We start from the raw sequence: 19,752 nt of genomic DNA, 5'->3' as shown, positions 1-19,752 counted from the left end.
CAGTGTGGTGTGGGTCTCACTGTCTCTTGTGGATGTCACTCTAATCTGGGTAAAGTCTCCTGGAGCAGAGAAAGGGAGGCGATCTGCCTTAACATGGGTCAGAAAGGGGCAACTTGGGGACATCAATCTGGGACCATAGGTGCACTTCTCTGTATGAAACACTGATTATTTTTAGATTTTAATTTCAGAACTTGTGAATAATATAGTCATGTGTGTTATCTCAAGTTGATTCTGAATTTTGAATTGATAAAAAGATAAACCTTTGAGAAATTCTAAATTTGATGAAATGTACCCTCTTTTCACCATAAACTCCAAATTCTCATCCACAGAGATAACCACACTTGATAATTTTTCTTGGATCCTTCTAGAATATATATTCTATATATAATGTATGTTGTTGTCATTTCAACAATCTTCATAGCATCTTCACCAGGACTAGATTCCATTTCAAGGAACCACTCTCTTTGCATTTATATATAGATAGATAGATAGATAGATAGATAGATAGATAGATAGATATAGATATAGATAGATAGATAGATATAGATATAGATAGATAGATATAGATATAGATAGATATAGATATAGATATTAGATATATAGATATAGTGTGTGTGTGTGTGTGTGTGTGTGTGTGTGTATAAATCTACACTTTAGGGGAGTAATGAAGCTAGAAGTGTACCCTTTTTTTATGCTTTACTTTTTCTACTTAACCATGTATTGTAGATATATTTCTTTGTCAGTACATGTAAATAAAGTTAGTTTCACAAGAGTTAATTGCATGCTTCATATAAATCTAATACAACTGATTTTACATCATGCTAGAATGAACATTACTGACAGTGTGTGAAGGCATTCCTCAGAGATAGTGAAGTTTCAGTTCAGACCACCATAATAAAATGAGTATCACAATAAAGCAAGCCACAGGAATTTTCTGGTTTCCCAGTAGACATAACAGTTATGTTTATACTATGCTGTAGTCTAAGTGTGCAATAGCATTATGTCTGAAAAATAATGTACATGCCTTAATTTAAAAAATATTTATTCCTAACAAAATGCTAGCCATTATCTGAGCCTTCAGAAAGTTGTAATCTCTTTGCTGGGGAAAGGTCTTCCCTCAGTGTTGATGGCTGCTGACTGATTGGGGTGGCGGTCATCCCTGAAGCTTGAGGCAGCTGTGGCAGCAATAAAGTCTGCCACATAGAATTACTCTTATTTGTATGAACAATTTCTTTGTAGCACATGATGATAGCATTTTAGCTACAGTAAAATTTCTTTCAAAATTGGAGTCAATCCTCTCAAACCCTGTCACTGCTTTATCAACTAAGTTTATGTAATACTCTAAATCCGTTGTTGTCATTTCAACGATCTTCACAGCATCTTGACCAGGACTAGATTCCATCTCAAGGAACCACTCTCTTTGCTTATCCAGAAGAAGTAACTCTTTATCCATTAAAATTTTGTCAAGAGACTGCAGCAGTTCAGTCACATCGTCAGGCTCCTCTTCTAGTTCTAGTTCTCTTGCTGTTTCCACTACATTTGTAGTCACTTCCTCACTGAAGCCTTGAACCCTTCAAAGTCATCCATGGGGCTTGGGATGAACTTCTTCCAAACTCCAGTTATTGTTGCTATGTTGACCTCTTCACCTGAATCGTGAATGTTCTTGAATGGTGAATTCTTTCCAGAAGGTTTTAAATTTTCTTTGTCCAGATCAATCAGAGGAACTGCTATCTATGACAGCTATAGAGGCCATTATAGGGTTAATAATTGGCCTTATTCCAATATTATTGTGTCTCAGGGAATAGGGAGGCCTGAGGAGAAGGAGATAGAATGGCTGGCTGGTGGAGCAGTCAGATCACATACAACATTTATTAAGTTTGCTGTCTTATATGGGTGCAGTTTGTGGAGCCCCAAAACAATTATAATAGTAACAACAAAAATCACTTACCACAGAACACCATAACAAAAATATTGATAAAAAGTTTGAAACAGTGCAAAGATTACCAAAATTTGACACAGAGACACAACATGAGCAAATGCTGTTTTAAAAAGGGTGCCAAAAGACTTGCTCGATGCAGGGTTGCTACTATACTGTATTATAAAAAATACAATATCTGTGAAGCGTAATAAAATGAGGTATGTCTATTTGCTCTGTATGTAGGGTATTCAGAAGGAGTTGCTGAATCAAAGGGCGTGTGTGTTTACAGTCATGGTGCCACACAATTTCAGCTGCAGCACACGTTTTCTGGGTGCCAAGCTCATCTGCTTCCCTCATTATCATTTCTCTTTAATTCTGTTCAACTTTTCATTCTTTTCCATTTCATTTTTGCTTTGTTTTCTTAAGAAAAATCCTCATGTTGCCATGTTTTTCAGAGTGTTCAGTTTCTTTTTGCAGATTCTAACATGACTTTTGAGTTTTTTGTACAATCTGATGATTTATGCACATTATATTGTGAGATGTTTAAGATAATAACATTAGTTAACACATCCATCACTTGACTTCTAACCATTTTAATATCTACTCTCGTAGCAACTTCCAAGTATATAACAGTATTTTTAACTATAATTGTCATGCTGTATATTAGAGCCCCAAAACTTACTCATAACTGGGTTTGTACCCTTTGACTGTCTTCACTCACTTCCCTCATCAATTTACTCTGTTTCAATGTGTTTACATTTTTTAGATTCTACATATAAATGAGATCCTAGGGCATTTGTCTTTTTCTGTCTGACTTATTTTACTTAGCATAATGTTCTCAAGTTTCATCAATGTTGTTGCAAATGTCAGAATTTTCTTCCTTTTTTAATTGTGTGTGTATGTGTGTATGCATTTTCTTTATCCACTTATCCAATTATGGACACTTAGGTCGTTTCCATATCTTGGCCATTGTAAATAATGCTCCAGTGAAATGGGTATACAGACATCTATACAAGATAGTGATTTTATTTTCTTCAGATAAATATGCAGAAGTGGCATTGTTAGATCATATGGTAGTTCTATTCTTAATTTTTTTGAGGAACCTCCATACTACTTTCCATAGTGACTGCACCAATTTACATTCCCATCAATAATACACAAGAGTTCCTTTTTCTCCACATTCTTGCCAATACTTGTTATCACTTGTCTTTTTAATAATAGCAATTTTGAAAGGTATGAGGTGATATCTCACTGGTTCTAATTTGCATTTCTCTGACGATAAGTTGAATACCTTACCTTTTCATGTACCTTTTCATTTATTCATCATCTGTTTGAGTTCTTTGGAAAAAAATGTCTATTCGTATCCTTTGCTCATTTTAAAATCTGATTATTTTAGGCTGCCTTTTCATTCTGTTGATTGCTTCTTTTAATGTATAGAAACTTTTTGTTTGATGTAGTCCCAATGGTTGATTTCTGCTTTTGTTTCTTATGCTTTTAGTGTCATATATTTTTTAAAAAATTGCCAAGACCAATGTCGAGGAGATTTTTCCATATGTTTGTGTGTGTGTGTGTGTGTGTGTGTGTGTGTGTGTGTGTGTGTTTTAGGAGTTTTATAGTTTTAGGTCTTAATGTTTAAATCTTTAATCCAGTTTGAGTTAATTTTGTAAGTGACCTGAGGCAGGGGTCCTATTTCATTCTTTTGCATGTGAATATCCAGTTTTTCCAACTCTATTTATTAAAGAGACTGTCATTTCCCCATTGAATACTCTTGGCTCCCTTGTCTAATATAAGTTAAATGTATTTGCATGGGTTTATTTCTGGGCTCCCTTTTCTGTCCATTGATCTACATATCTGTGTTCGTGACTGTAACATACTGTTTTGATTATAATAGTTCTGTAGTATGTTTTGAAATCAGGAAGCATGATATGTCTAGCTTTGTTCTTTTCTGAAGATGGCTTTGATTATTTGGGATCTTGGGCAGTTCTATACAAGTTTGGGGACTATTTGTTCTAGTTCTGTGAAAAACGCCATTGGAATTTTGATAGGGGTTGCAATGTATCTGGAGATTGCTTTAAGCAATATAAACATTTAACAATATTACAATCCATGAACGTGATTTTTCATTTATTTGTGCTGTTTTCAATTTCTTTCATTAACTTCTTATACTTTCTAGAGTACAGGTCTTTCATCTCCTTGGTTAAATTTATTTTTATGTATTTTATTCTTTTTTATGCAACTATAAATGTAATTGTTTTCTTAATTTATCTTTCTGATAGTTAATTATTGATTCCCTATTACTCCAAGGAACATAGTTTGGCAGATACTATTCCAAGTAAATCTAAAATCGTGATATATTAGAGAATTTCCATTTTTTTTAAAACAATAGAATCAAAGCTTAAGAAGAATATTTTTTTTACACAGTTATTTTTAAATTTTAAATCCCACCACAATATAATATAGAAGATATATATTTGCATTTCGTATTTTTACTACCTGGTACTCTGAATACTGGCTAAGTTGTTCCTACCTTGTAGTAGTTTTCATCAGCACGAAGTGCTTTGGAAAGTCCAAAATCGCTGATCTTGGCATAATGTTGAGTAACCAGCAATACATTTCTGGCAGCAAGATCTCTGTGCACAAAATTGCACTCCTCCAAATATTTCATTCCCATAGAAACCTGATGAACCAGTTCTGTAATATTCTTATCCTTGACGTGCCTAAAAGTCACAAGTTTGTCATTAATGATAGTGGATAGTAGTTCATTTCAGAACAACCGACCATGCTCCTCACACAGAAAATAAATCTATTCATTTCTTATTCTTCTTAAGCAAGAGTCACGAGTGGTGACAAATTTCCCTGTTAACCTATAACTATTCGAAACTGATCACCATTCTTCTGGTGGCCAACTGGTACAATTTTCAAGGCATGCTTTAAATTACATGAAAAACAGTTTAATGGGGTGATCAGACCTGGCTCATTGAAAGCCAGGCTTCATTTGGACTCCTTTGTATAGGGAACAAAACCAACCCAGACTCTCAGTTTCTTACCTATGCAGATGGGCAACAACACCTCCCTCCTATGGAAATTAATGACACAATCTAAGTAAGGTACAAATATAATGTAGCAAATGAGTCAAAGTAGCAGTGCTTATTCTTATGAGTTATTCCACACAAGTTCTTCTATCTCAAAAATGGCTTTAGAAGAGAACAACATGATTACTCCATCCATGGTTGTAATCAAGTAGTAGCAACAGATATTTTCAGAAGTAATTACTCAAGGAACATAGAAGTCAGCCAGACATGCAAGTTAGCACTATTATTCCTTATAAAGTGTTTATCAAATATTTATTTCAAAATAGCACATTTTTCCCCATGTGGGGAGGTTGACTGACAAGATATTCTAAAGCTGATTCTACCACTGGGCCAATACAGAGTGAGCAAAGGAGAATAAAACAAGATTGTTGGATTAGAGTTTTTCTTTGCACAAAAAGAGCTAAAAGAACATTTCATCCAAAGACTACAGCTCTCTTTCTCTCTTCCCTCCTCTCTTAAGGTCCCTGAGAATGGACCGACACTGTGACAACATGTGAGGAGAGAAGCTTCTTGTAGAAATCAGGCTACTATGTGCATTGGTGGGTGGGCCCTGAGCCTCACAGCATAAACTTCTAGAGCACCTAAAGATACCTGTTCTGCTGTAAATATTTATTGAGTGGACCGAGTTCCGCCATCTCCATAACCAGCATCCAGGACTCGGCTTCACAAATCCCAATCATGCGCACAATGTAAGGGTTGTCGAGTTGCTGCATGACGTTAGCTTCTGCTAACAGTTCATCTTTAAGGGTCGGGTCATTGGCTTCATTCTTCAGGATTTTCACAGCGACTGTTTTTGCACCTCTGCAAAAAAAGTCATAAAACATATGAAACTTTTCGAAGTGGCTAACCTCTAGATAATATTTTGCTACAAAGTACGATTCCTACATTAGAAATGGTGTTATGGAAATAACTGCAACAGAATGAAAACACATCTTAACAAGCCATGCTATAAGTGACTAGTAATGGGGGATGGTGCAAAAGAATGCTCCAACTAAGGAGAAAGCCTAAATATGAGAAAATATTTAAATAATTTTCAAAGAAAACCTTACAAACTATGATGAACATTAATTTCCATAACATATTGAGATTTGCCATCTCAGATTATGTGTAACATTATGTAAATACAACATTCCTTTTGTATATGTTAAATATGAATTTCAGGATGCAGAAATAAAGAGCATATACTGTTAAAGCTCATAGTTTACGAAACATTTAAACTGAAGTTTATTTTAAGCACACTTCAACAAGTTTGTGAAAAAATAATTATTTTTTTTTATTTTCTAATAAAAACATCATATAGATCATGTTTGAACTCTTGAAAATAGTCTTATATAATAGATCTTAAATAAATGAACAAAACTTACTTAACTATATATGATTCGAAAAACTGTATATCTCTGTGAATACAATTCCCACAAATGTGGGAAATATACCTCTTTTGTTGAATTTCAAAATGGGAGAATAAAACCAGAACTAGTCAATAAAATAGGTGAAATAAGAGAATAACAGAGTAAGTCTGACATACAGTCAGAAAAGCACAGACAACTTCAGGAAAGAACTCAATGAATGCTTACACACTAGACACATGCTGTAGCTTCTACACAGATGGAGGCAAAGAACACCACCAGCACCCAATAGTCCCCCTCACCCTCTTCCTGAGATCATGGAAATATTATCCTATGCTCTCTCTAGATAGTTTACTGTTTTACCTTCACATTTTAGTCTATCATCCATCTGGACTGGTTTTGTGTATGGTATGAGGTAAACAAGTAAAAACTTCTTGATTCTTCTCGATATTTCAGGAAGAAATAATACCTACAGCCTTTTCCAGGAAAGAAAAGAGGAAGAAAACTTCCCAACCTATTTTATGAGGCCAACATTACCCTAATGCCAAAACAAAGAAATTATAAGAAAATAATTTCATGAACATAGACGCAAAAATTCTAAGAGAAGTATTGTAAATTCGGTTAATTATAAAAAGGATATTATTAATATATAATTCATGAACAAGAAAGGTTTATTCCAGGAATGTGATGTGGATTTAATATTTGAAAATCACTCAGTGCAACACCACATGAACACAATAAAGAAGAAAAACCATATGTTTTTCCCAGCAGAGGAAAAAAATTTCAATAAAATACAGATTCCTGATTAAAAATGAATTTCTCAGAAAAGTAAGAATAGAAGGAAACTTTTAATTCCAATAAAGAGCAGCTACAAATCTAATGGTGAAACACTGAAAGTCTTTTCCTGAAATCAGGAATGAGCAATGAGGCAACTGCTACTTTTATTCTACATTGAGCCATAGTTCCTGGGTAATAAAACAACGCAAGAAGGAAATATAAAAAGTATAAGGATTACATAGAATAAAATAAAACTGCCATTATTCATAGATGACGTATTTCTGGGTCAAAGTCTACATAGATAAGCTACTCGAAATAATAAATAAAAAATAATAGGTGAATTCAGCAAGGTTGCTAGGAATCAGTCAATAGGCAAAACCAGTTATATTTCCACATTCAACTAACACTAGGGATTAGCAAATAAAATTTTAAAAATTATAGGATACATATTAACATCAAAAGTATTAAATACCTACAAATGATTCTAACAAAAAAAGTTGTATAAGACCTCTAAATAGAAAACTAAACAGCTCTGAAAGAAACCTGAGAGAAGTTAGAAATGACCCAAGAAAATGGAGGGATGGGTCATGTTTATTGATTGGAAGACTCAACATTGCAAAGACTTCACTGTGCTCCAAAATGATCTATAGGGTCTCTTCTCTCCCCAAACCCTCTAGTTGAAATTATATATCTATAATCATGTCTATGTTGATTTACCTATATATTTAAAAAAAGAAATTTAAGTATCACAAACTAGTTGTGGAAATGTATACCGTAACGCAGGATAATTTAAATGTATTTTACAAAATGACTGTGGTATACATACATATATTTTAATATGTATGTATACCATTAGTATATTATTACATTTTATATATACACTTATATACACACGGATATACACACATAAGGAGAAGGGGCAGGATTGAAAGCAAGAGTTTCTGTGCATACTTTTATCTATATTCCTGAACTGTGTAAATTACTTACTCAAGAAAAAAATTTTAATTCCTTAAATTTAAAATAGCATTGAATAACAAAACTAATTTTATTCATATCAGTAACATACTAATTCAAATATACATATTCAAAGGGAAGATTTGTTTCAAAGAAATTTAGAAATCACTATTTTTACTGAACATTCTATGTGGGTTGACTTCTAAAGACCGAATGAAGTACAAAGAGATTTTAGTCATTTAGCAGTTGTAATTATTGTATAATAACTACTATTTGTAGCTTTGCAGCTCTAATCATTGTATAATATGTACTGCTACAGTATAAAATTATAGGATAAAGTAAGTAAATAATTAATTTAACGATATTTGGAATTAGAGATTTTCTAGAAAAGAGAAATGAGACTTTTTTAAAAACGAAAGATAATAGTGAAAACATGCTAAAGTTAGTTAACAGTAGTGGGTAGTACCAATCTGACATTTTTATATTCTTACATTTTGCTTCCTTCTATTTTCTAAGTGATACATGCACTATGTCTAAAATAATATATATAATTATTATACACATAATTAATATACATAATGGATGCTTTTATGTTAATTGTACCACAAATGAAGAAACATTATACTGTTAATAAAAAACAAGGTTTAGCTATGGTGCATTACATTTTGTGTTCGGGATTGAATCAACGTAATATATGCATATGTATTAGTTTCTAGCATATAAGCTCACATGAGAATGTGTGTAGTATGACAGTGCAAAGCTTTGACTTACTTTTTCATCTGGTAGTAGCCCTTCTTCACAGTTCCAAAGTTACCAGAGCCCAGTTCCTTGTCCTCCAGGGTCAACAGCTTCCGGTCCAGGTAGACCTCCTTGGGCCTGATCTCTTCAGGGTCTGCATAGGGGCTTTCATACACTTCTGTGTCCATGGGCAAGGCATCTACAATGAAATCAACACAATCCTGGGGCTAGATCCCCTCTGAAACGATCACCATCTTCCACTCCTACCTCCTGTGGTCATAGCTTGCCTTTCAAGACCTTGGTCATTTTGGGTAGTTATAATGCCAGTGAGTACTCAAGGCACAGTCTTGCCCAACTCATAGAGGGGCAGTAAAAAGCCTCTCATCTCATTTAACTGGACCCCCATTCTTGCATTAATGTTTATCAAGAAAGGGTCTTTTATGCCAGAGACAAAGATAGCTGGGGCCCTCCTCATGGGTCATGGTAGCTTTAACTATGTCTGAAAATTTTGACCTTCCTTCTCTTGAGAAGTGCAGTCTATGTCACCTCCCTTTGGTGGCTTTTGTTAACTGTGTCAACTAATAAAGTAAATCAAGAGTGATGTTTGTGATATAATCCGAAGAGGTTATATGGGGCTCATTTGTTGAAAACTTGGTTCTTGAAGCTTCGGACACCATGCGAGGCATCCAACTGCCCTGACACCTTTTATACTGTAAGACGGTCTCAGTCCAGGTGGAGAGACCAATCAGAGAGTCCCCAAGACGAAGTGAACACAGGGAGATGTTGGCCAGCCCCCAGAGCTCCAGCCTCACCACGCCCTCCTCCCCTGCTGGCTCAGCTCCAGATCTAATCTTACTAAGAGAGGCCCTGAGCCACAACACCCAGCTGAGCCTTGCCCAAATTCCTGACCTGCACTGGATAATTGAATGAGAGAAAATTAAATGACCGTTGTCATTTTAAGTTACTGTTTTGGTGGTTTTTGTAGCAATAAAAAGACAAAGTTCACCACCAAAAATGATCTGGGATCACCTGCAGAAACCAAGAAGGTCATGTGGAGGCCCCATTTCTGATAGCTAGTAGAGGGCTATTGACTTCATTGAGGGGTGGCATCCTGAGTTGCATCCTGTTATGGCCTCACACAATCGCCACAATTCCCTAAACATGTCTACAATTCCGATAGCTCAGACATCCCTTCAGGTTCTACCAGCCACACCTTACTGCACCTTCTGTTGAAACATATTAGTTTCAAATATCTTTCCAAGAGCGCAATCTTCTCAGAAATGTGAACTTTGAGTAGTATCAGTATTACAAAAGAAGAGAAGTTCTGAAGAAACAGCATTGAAAAACATTTTCGGTGTGGCCAGAGCATTTTGAGGGAGCCTGTACAGATCAATTCATACAGTTGTGAATGTCTGGTGACTAAAAGGGCATCTCTCACCTCTTTCTGAGAACGAGAGTCCTTGCTCTGGCTCATAGGGATTAAACATCACAGAGCTGTCTGGCCGTTTCTCTTGAGACGAGGAGGTCTGAAGCACACAAATAATATGTCACTTTTCTTCATTGATACACTGCTGAGTTGATCTGCCTAATTATTTTTATTTCCAGACAATGACATTTTAACTTATGCAGAGAAGACAAAGGGAGATTTAGGAAGAGAGATAGGAAAAAAAGATGGCTTATCTCATTCTTCGGGCAACTGCTTGGATCCTGTGAGCGCTAAATACAGTTCAAGCTCCCACAACTCAAGGTGCCTGTATGGGTCTCAGAGGCTTTGTTTAGGTAGTTTCCCTCCCTGCTTAGAAGCCTTTCAAATCCTATCTGCATCTCCCAAAAGATGCTGCGGATTTTCATTATCCCCTTGGACTCCAAGTCCTCCATTACTCTTTCTCTTCAATTTTATGCTATATGGAAAAACAAACATTAAATATCCACCAGCTGTTTCCACCCACTCCCCAACTCCTAAGTGTCTATGCAAACCTAACCCAACCAAGGTATTCTTCTTTATACCCAGAGCAGGTAACTGAAGCATATAGAAGCAAAATTTTGCTGGCCATTATTACTGGCAACATTCCCTATTATCTATTTGATTTACATTAATTTGCATCATGAAATGGAGGGGGAAATCTACTTATATTCCTATGACCTTTGCTTTTTGAAAGTCTCTCTCTCATCTTCCTGACCCACACTTAGCCCCAATGTAAAATGAGAGTATTGCTACTAAATTTGGTTCATGGAAAAACCATAATTTGATTTTTTTTTGGTGTGAGTTGAGTAGAAATTTTATACATCCATTTATCTTATCAGCGCCCAAGCACTGGCCATGAAGAAATGAGATACTCCCAGATTTTGGAGAAATTTAAGGAAACAGACATTAAGCTTAATTGTACATAGTCACTTATTTTCCAGCACACTCTGAATATCTTTGTCTGCCTTCCTGATCTCACAGGCCCAGGAACCAAAAGTACAATGAAGTCACAATATGCCACAGCTGCCACTTGGCCAAAACCTTGACTTGTCTCCAAAACCTTGACTTCCTTCTTTATGCTGTCTACTGAGAGCCACAGAGTCAGCACCTAGAGTGACAAAGGCCCATCTCTGACGTAGCTAAAGGACACCTGCTCTTTTGTGTCAATGGTTGTCACCGGATCCATTTTCTCATGACTACTTCGCATTCTTACCAAACTGTTTAATAAAATGACATATCAGGAATGAAAATAAAATCTAAGTTCCAGAGGGAATAGTAATTCATTTACTGCATTAGAGCTTTGTTACACTCACTGTTCAATAAAAATGTGTCAAAAAACACATGATAGATGAATGAATGAATGAACTTCTTAAAGTTGGAAGATATGAAATGTAAATTAATTTGATTTAAAAATGAGTTCTAGTAAGTCTTTATATTAATGGAGGGAAATAGGTGAGGGCAATTCCAAATGACAATCTACCTTTTTTAGAAATTTTCATATGATTAAAGGACTATTGGATGTGCTGTGAGTTCATGTCTCATTTACAACATAATTACCCTGTCTCAGCAGAACTGTCCTAGGAAAAGCTTGGTAATTCCCAAATCTTTCCATCCTCCCCTCTGCTCAGTTCCGTCCTGAAATCTAACTCCAAGATATACATAGTTTTCAAACTTTTTTAAAAAAGTCTTTTTTTAGGTTTACATTTCTATCATTTCAACTTCTCTGATTTTCTGTGCATGTAGGAAAGTTCTGAGATCCAAAGAAATACTTCAAGACACCAGGACCATCCATCAATCACAGACACAGAGAGGCACAAGTACCCATTCTCTTGACCTTAAGCTCTCCTGCCCTCTGCTCACTTAAGACCATATCCTGGGGCTGCAGCCTCTCCACTCTCATAGAATGGTCTCCCAAGCAGGAGGACTCCATAAAAACTGTTGTTATATTTAAGCCAGAATGCAATTACCTGACATATGAATCCTGTGGCGAAGAATTTTGAAACAGAAGTAGGGGTGTAAAAAGTACTGAAAAGGATACCAGGGCATCAGGAGTATGTCAGAATGAATAGTGATAGACAAAGCAAACTTAAAGGTGTGGACAGAGTAATGAGTGCTATGGTTAGCAGTGTGGTGTTCACCCTCAGTCTGGGGACTGTGAATAAGGAAGAAAACAGATTGAGGAGCCCCTCTGGAAGGCGAAGCTCCATGTTTTCAGCCAAGGTGGCTCAGGGCTTATTTCAAGGCTGTCTGCAGACAACCGTGCAAGTACAGCCTTCAGAGCCTGGCTAAGTCTCACCCTGCCCTCAATAACCCTGTTAGGTTTCTGCCTTGACTCCTTACCCACCCTCCTGCACTGGAACAGAGAATGGCATTACACTCAAGAGAACATTCTTGGAAGAAATGAGAGGTTTTCTGTTGTGTCAGTTAAAAGAAAGGGCAGTGGTGGCTTTATGATGAAAATGAAGAAACAAAAAGCAAGGTTCATCTTTCCCAAAGTACTTGGTGAATATGTCATTTAATAGAACAGCAACGACAACAAAAACCTTTTGGAATCGAATGCTCGTAGAAAAGAAGAATTTGAGGGCTTTGTAAAGAATGAGCATGAAGGCATGCAGTTAATTATAAAAATATTGATTAGTATTTAAAATTTAATGTTTTAATTTAATGAAAAGCATATTGTTGGTTCACTATGCCACTTGCCATTATTATTCTTGCTTCATATTTAATGATTTATTCTGCTCTAATCAATAGTATCACCTTTTCTGCTTAGAGAACAAGGTATAAATGAGTGTTGGCAATTGCTTTTTCCCTCATTTTTGCTACTTACAACAGAAGGCAAATCTGCAAGTCACCACTAGATGGCACTGACTACCTTAGCTTTCTACCTTCCAAAGAGCAGTTAGTGATATTTAAGTTTTATAAATTTTGGTAAAAACAGATCACTCTACAATAATAAAATAAAAATTAGGTTAGGTAATAAATTATAATCCCTGATCTCTTAATTTCCAGGATTAACTTCAAGTAGAAAATGTATTTGACAAATTTTCTTTGAGTGCTTAAATTTAAGAAGTAAGGATTTGGAAGTGAACAAAATAGAAAAAAATATGTAGCTCTTATGGCTCCATATGCCAGGCTAATTCAGAGTTGCCTGATATGGGAATATTGCTCATTTCCATTTCTAGACCTTGATTTTTAGATTTCTTGAAATACATTTTCAAATTAGGCAACAGTAGTAATAAAGATGAGGACATACTTGTCACAACCGTAGTGACAAAAAAAAGACGTTAGTTTCACTGACCACTGACTACCATAAACTAACACGATTCTGGCTTCTGATGAAGACTGTGGTCCCAAGAGGGAATAAGTCCTTACAGCTGAGGGAAGACCCTCCTTGGCCAGGACATGGGATAATATTATGTTTCCTGCAGATTCATGAAAATAAACACTTGACCTTCATGATTAATCTTCACTCACCTTATAAGCTAAGACCTTAAATCTGGCCCTTATGATACAGAAACCCATTTTCGCAAGGGTCTGGCCCACTGCTTTGGCATTATCAAACAAGTATGACTTGAGAACTTCTCTTTCTTTTTTTCTTTCCCAGCTGAACCCTAGGGAATGGTATATTAAATATGTCTTAAAAGGCTTCAATCATCAATGTATGTGCTGGATTGAAACATAAAAAAATAGGTTTCAGTTTGGAATTCTGGAACGCATTTCCATAAATAAGATGAATGTGAATGCTATGTCTCAGAGAATGTGCCTTTGAAATGTGGAACTAAAATGCTGTCTTTAAGTCTTTAAGGATGCTGTCCACACTGCCAATTTTCCTTAATAGAAAGATAAGTGTATGTACTTAAAGTAGCAAAGAAAAATGTTCCAGTACTAATAACAGGAGGGATTTTACTCATTTAAGGGATACCACCATAAAGTAAGTGTATGGTGGGGGGCAGAGAAAATGAATCACATTTGTATTCTTTAGTTGAATTTAGTTATATTTTTAAGTACTGAAATGTTACTAATCTCTAAAGTTTAAAATACACCTGCCATTAAGTATTATGAAATTTTAAATTATCTGATTAATAAAATTTAATTATACTTTTCATTAACTATATGCTAGTTTTAATTCAAGTTCTAACATGTATTTTTATGCTTGAATTATTAAACACTATTCATATTAATCAAGTTAACAAATTTCAGAAAGTTAGAAACATAAGCTAGAGAGATGAAATATTTGACATAATTCCCACAAATCTTTTATCATAACTGATTAAATAATGGAAAATTCTCCCTTCTAGTGATGAAAATATAAATATTAGCTTTCCTGAAATATTACTGATGAGCAATTAAAATATCTTTAATCCTTAGCTTGAATCACATGGTAATTTTATTGATTTTTTTGGCATCTATGCAAATTCAATTCATATTTAGAAGTTATTATAAATTTAAATCAACAGCCTTGTTTTTTTTTTTTTTTTTTTTTTGGCCAGGAAAGTATTTTCATAGTATTAATCAGATTAATTACTTTCTAATATTTAATTCTCTTTTAAAAATTGATTAAACAATTTTAATAGGTGGACATTTAAAAAAGCATATCAGGGTTTACAATGAAAAGGTCTCTTTGACAACCCTCTTTTCTAATCTCAAGGCAACTAGTGTTACCAGTATTTTCTGTATTCTTCCAGAATATTTTGTATTACATTGACACATATATACACATATATATATATGCTGATATGTGCATGACTTTGTTCTTTGCAATTAACACTATATTTTGGAAACAACTTTGGATCTCAACTACCTCCCATAGTATGAATTTTACTGTAAATGATTCCATTTATTTCTCATTGATAGACTTCACCAACTATACAGTGTTGGAACAAATATCTTCATATATACATGATTACACACAAATGCAAAAATAACTGTATGATAAATATTTAGAAACAAAGTTGCAGTTAAGAAGTTATATGTGCTTTTCACTTATAGCCATGCCACTCTGAATGTGCCAGATCTTGCCTGATCTTGGAAGCTAAGCAGAATCGGCTCTGGTTAGTACTTGGATGGGAGACCACCTAAGAACACCAGGTACTGTAGGTGTTAAAAAAAAAATTAAATGTGCTTTTAATTTAGATGGATGTGTAAAATTGCCTTGCTCAGAAAAAGTGTGGAAGTGTTTATTTACCACACCCTTACTGCGCATTGTGTCACCAAGCTTTTTTATTCGAATCAGTTTCACAGATGGACATAAGAGAGCACCATAATTTTAACTTGCATTTCTCTTATAATAAAATAGAACAGCTTTTCCTATGTTTAAGAGCTATTTTTATTTGCTTTACTATAAACTACCGGACATTCTCTGCCCAATAGCCTGTTAGTTAAACGTTTTTAATCAATTTATAGAATCTTTTTACATGTTAAAGATTTTAAAGTTATATTTGTGTCATCATTACTACTACTTATTCCAAGTTTATTATTTCTTTTTAGATGATGTTATAATTCTTATCCATGTGTATATTTCTTTACTTTTATATAAATATCATTAAGGTAGGTAAACTTATTGATTTTTTCTTCAACTTTTTTTAGACATGTTCTCCTTTAGTCTAAAGATCTACTAAAAGTTATTTTCTGGAGTTTCCTTTAGTCAGTGTGAGTGGCCTGAGCTTCTTTCAGCCTGCCTGGGACAATGATGGGGGTGCAAGTAGGGCTTATCTCCTCACAAGACTAGGCTGATGTCGATCTGGTTAGCCTGAGCTACAGCCCTCTGTTATTGAATCAAACCATGCTTTTGGTACTGCTGAGGAGGGATTTTTGCAGATGTAATTAAACTTCCTAATTAGTTGATTTAAGTTGGAGAGTTTATCCTAGGTGGGCCTAGCTTAATCAATCAAGAGTCCTAGAAAAGACTTGAGGCTTTCACAAGAGAAAAAAGGTGAGTGTGTGGGCCGGGCGGGGGGAGCGGGGGAGCGGGGGCGCGGGGTGGTGGGGTGGGGGTGGTGATAGAGGGTAGACAAGTGACCCGTGGCTGTAGGTGACAGCTTCAGTTGTGCTTGAGAGGCTTCATCCTCATTTTCTCTTCCTGTTGGCCTGCCCTGCAGACATCAGACTTGCTTAGTCAGCTCCTAAATTGTGTAAGGCAAGTGCTTTCACTAAATCTATACATGTGTGGGGGTGCACCTGTATATAGATGTGTATAGGCATAAATATGAATGTGCATGTGTGCATTATGTATGTACCTATATGTGGGGGGTATGTATATTTTATACATAAATTTCCAACTGGTCATACTCTCCTGGTTGAACTCTGAATGATATACCTGGAAACGACAGAATTAAGGTAAATGTGGAATGCTGTGTCTACATTTATAGTGAAATAGCTCATCTCTGGGACTGGGCTTGAACTGGGCGGGCTATGCATTGGTACATATGCTTGGCTTTGGACATCATAAAGAGATTGATAAATAGGTGATAGGAAACAGGGGTGTGGCTTACAGCCACAGGGGTCTTCTCCATGGCTGCCAGGCTGACCCTGTGAGTGGGGGAGAGGTCAAGGAAGCAGGGCAAGGTGAATGAGGGGTACTGGGCCTGGTGATGGGGTGAAAGGTATGCTGTGCATCTTGCCCTGAATCATTTTATGAAGTCATGTCTGTGTAGCATTTGATTAAGGACTCTAGTGTCTTGGGTTTGACTGCCACACCAAGGTGATGAGGTCACCAATTTGAACTGAATTTGTAATCATAAACTTGGAGAGATGGTTCATGATTGAAAACACCCTGAATCAAAATATATTTTCAGTCCCCTCAGTTGATGGGGCTCCATCTGGCCTGTTTCCCCCAAGCACCAGTCCTGGGAGGTGCTGTGCTGGCAACTGAGTGGAGCCCTCTCCTAGGAGAAAGGGTGAATGCTGACAGGGGTCCAGAACCAGATGGGCCAGAAGGTGGGAACTGTGGAGAATTTTTCCTTGGATCATTGGAGAATGTTGACTTCTTCAAGGCCAAAACCCCAATCACCTACTGGTCCTGGTCTTGAAACAAATACCAAGTCATAGGGCTAAAGGGACACCAACATAGAGAATGTATTGCTGTGACAACCTGGCCCCCAACTCCTAACATGCCACCCCTTGGCACTGGCAGCCTCACTGTCTCCCCTAAAAGCAATGCGCTATCATAGCTGACATTTCCATAGGCTGATCCATGCTGAGTGGGAATGTGACATTAAAATAGACAGTTATTCCATTCAAGTTTATCACAAACTTTCCCCCTCAAACACCAGCTTAAGCTCACTTCTTTATGGTATACATTCTATGGTCAACAAGATTGAGAATGTCTTGTGTATATATGCTGGCCCATGTGGAAAATTTTTACTAAATAAGATCTCAGGGATTTTAGGCTTTTTAATTTCAGTTTCTTATAAGTACTTTAGGCAATCTTCATGAGTTGATGCCCAATTATATGTTGAAATGTTTGAGTATGCTGAAATACCAACTGATACGAAAATGTAATGGAAAGAATTATTAATAAAAGGATCAATTTACACTATCAATGATAAAAGTAGAAAGAGGAAAAGAGCAATCCATATACATAGAAATATGTATTTTTTGAGGGACGTGATTCATTTTAAATCAAAGTCATTAAAAAAAACTTTTTACTTCTCATAATTCAATAATGCAAAAAAAATATAAAAATGCTTCAACTTTACTGCCTCATAAACATAAATGGTGTTTCAAATCCTCAAATTCCAACCTGTTTTTATGCATGTTACATAAAAGTTTTGTGCTGGAAATGTATAGCCATGTGAAGTTATTGAGGTACTTGATATCTATGAAGTAAACAACTTTAAGCTCTCACTAAACCTTCATGTTCTTTCCATCACCATGCAATTTATATCATTAATTACCATGATATTGTGACATATGATTACGGCAACCCAGAAGTAACGTGGCTCACTTGGGAGTAATTTTCTAATAAGAGAATTAGCTCTTACTGATTATGCTGACCAAAATGACGTTTAAGTACACACGTTAGCAGAGAAAGCATGCGCACAGTGATGGGCTTTGCAGCAAAATGACCAGAATCCACATGGAAAGCACAGTGTGTACCCTGGTGGGCTACCCATGAGGGCGACACACGGCAAAGAGACGTGAGGCCGGAGCAGCAGGAGGGTCAGGGCAGCACACGGAGGGCAGCCAGCAGGTGGAGCATGGGCATTGAGTGCGGGTCAGTCCTACCACTTAGTCAAGGACAGCAAGCAGGAGACACTTTAGCACCTTTTTGTGGCCAGGCTTTGGGAAGGAGCGTGATTTGATTCTTGAGATTATTCCACCCACTGACCAAGTCTAGAAACCATAATGGCAAAGAGGAAAAGTAAATGTTTCAGAAAACAAATACAGGCTGTGGTATTTGACATGCTATTTTAATTTGCTTTATAACTATGCTGCCAGCCCCTCCAGGTCCTGCTGATGTGATTCACAACAGGCAATACGTGATCATTAGAAATGGCTCAAAGTAATACTAAGCATCTGAGCAGAAGGATTTGGAAAATTATTTGGGTAATATTTTCCATGAAAAGCTATAAAATTAGAGCTGTTACATTAAATAGCCTATATTTCATAGGAAATTATTACTTTGCAAGCTCAAGGAAAATCATCCGAAAGAAACTAAAAGTAAATTTGACTGCCCAATTTTATTACTTCTTTGGAGTGCTGTTTCTATGGTGTTTGTACAAATTCATTGAGTTGGACACTTAGGACATGCACATTTTTTTTTCTGTATGTGTCTCATTAGTCTATAAAAAGTTTTCCAAAATATCTAACTTCTTGAAGCCATTGGGTGATATATGGCTTAATATAAGGTTTGATAGTCTTTTAGTTCTCAGTGCTCATCCATCTTAGAGGAAAATGGATCTATCTCGTGGAACATACATGTTAAAGTAGTTACTGGGCCCATGAGCTACATAAAAGCTAAAATAAAATGACTCCTAAAAGGGCTCTATTTTAGATATTGATTCCAAAATTCACTGATATTTTAGCAAATTCCAGGTCTCCCACTCTGGTGACAAGTGCTGTCTCCAGAGAGCCTCCCACTTTCAATGTAGGCACAGCTTCTGTGCAGTCCCCACTAGGGGCAGAAAGGGCATTCCGCTCTCTGTAGAGTTTTGTTTTTTAAAGGTTAATAGGCAAAGAGTGAAGTGTAGAGTGCACAGCAAATGATGGGAGAATTTTCACTTCACAGATGACATTAAAGGAAATTAAGTGTCCACAATGAGGTCCCCCCAAAAAAGCAGAAAACAATTCATGCTTTGAGTATAAATCTGCTCATCAGCTCATAACACTGTGGAGGGAGGTAAAAGGGGGAATTCTCTCTTTAGGAGCATCAGGCACATTTTGGGCAAACCAATGTGGAGAAGTGTGGATAGGCCATGTTCTCGCCTCCAATTGGTGTGGAGGGGGTGGTGGGTCTGGCCT

The 19,752-nt window shown here is 36.2% G+C and overlaps 1 protein-coding gene across 4 annotated transcripts in view; it reads right to left on the bottom strand.

The window, feature by feature from the left end:
- SYK (spleen associated tyrosine kinase) overlaps window positions 1–19,752 on the bottom strand; it is an 81,638-nt gene that overhangs the window by 10,282 nt on the left and 51,604 nt on the right. For 3 of the 4 annotated variants that reach the window (XM_036238897.1, XM_016160492.2, XM_016160491.2), the window contains 5 exons: window positions 18,556–18,624; window positions 10,264–10,351; window positions 8,859–9,024; window positions 5,602–5,811; window positions 4,446–4,635 (listed from right to left, as the gene is read on the bottom strand). In XM_036238897.1, coding sequence (XP_036094790.1) covers window positions 4,446–4,635; window positions 5,602–5,811; window positions 8,859–9,024; window positions 10,264–10,351; window positions 18,556–18,624 — 723 coding nt within the window. The remainder of the gene's footprint in view (window positions 1–4,445; window positions 4,636–5,601; window positions 5,812–8,858; window positions 9,025–10,263; window positions 10,352–18,555; window positions 18,625–19,752) is intronic. The other variant, XM_016160493.2, reaches the window with a different exon arrangement.

This window comes from Rousettus aegyptiacus, unplaced genomic scaffold (genome assembly GCF_014176215.1).
Source record: "Rousettus aegyptiacus isolate mRouAeg1 unplaced genomic scaffold, mRouAeg1.p scaffold_m13_p_3, whole genome shotgun sequence".
Lineage (NCBI taxonomy): Eukaryota > Metazoa > Chordata > Mammalia > Chiroptera > Pteropodidae > Rousettus > Rousettus aegyptiacus.
Note: the sequence above shows the minus strand (reverse complement) of the source record. Positions and strands in the feature narration are given on the sequence as shown.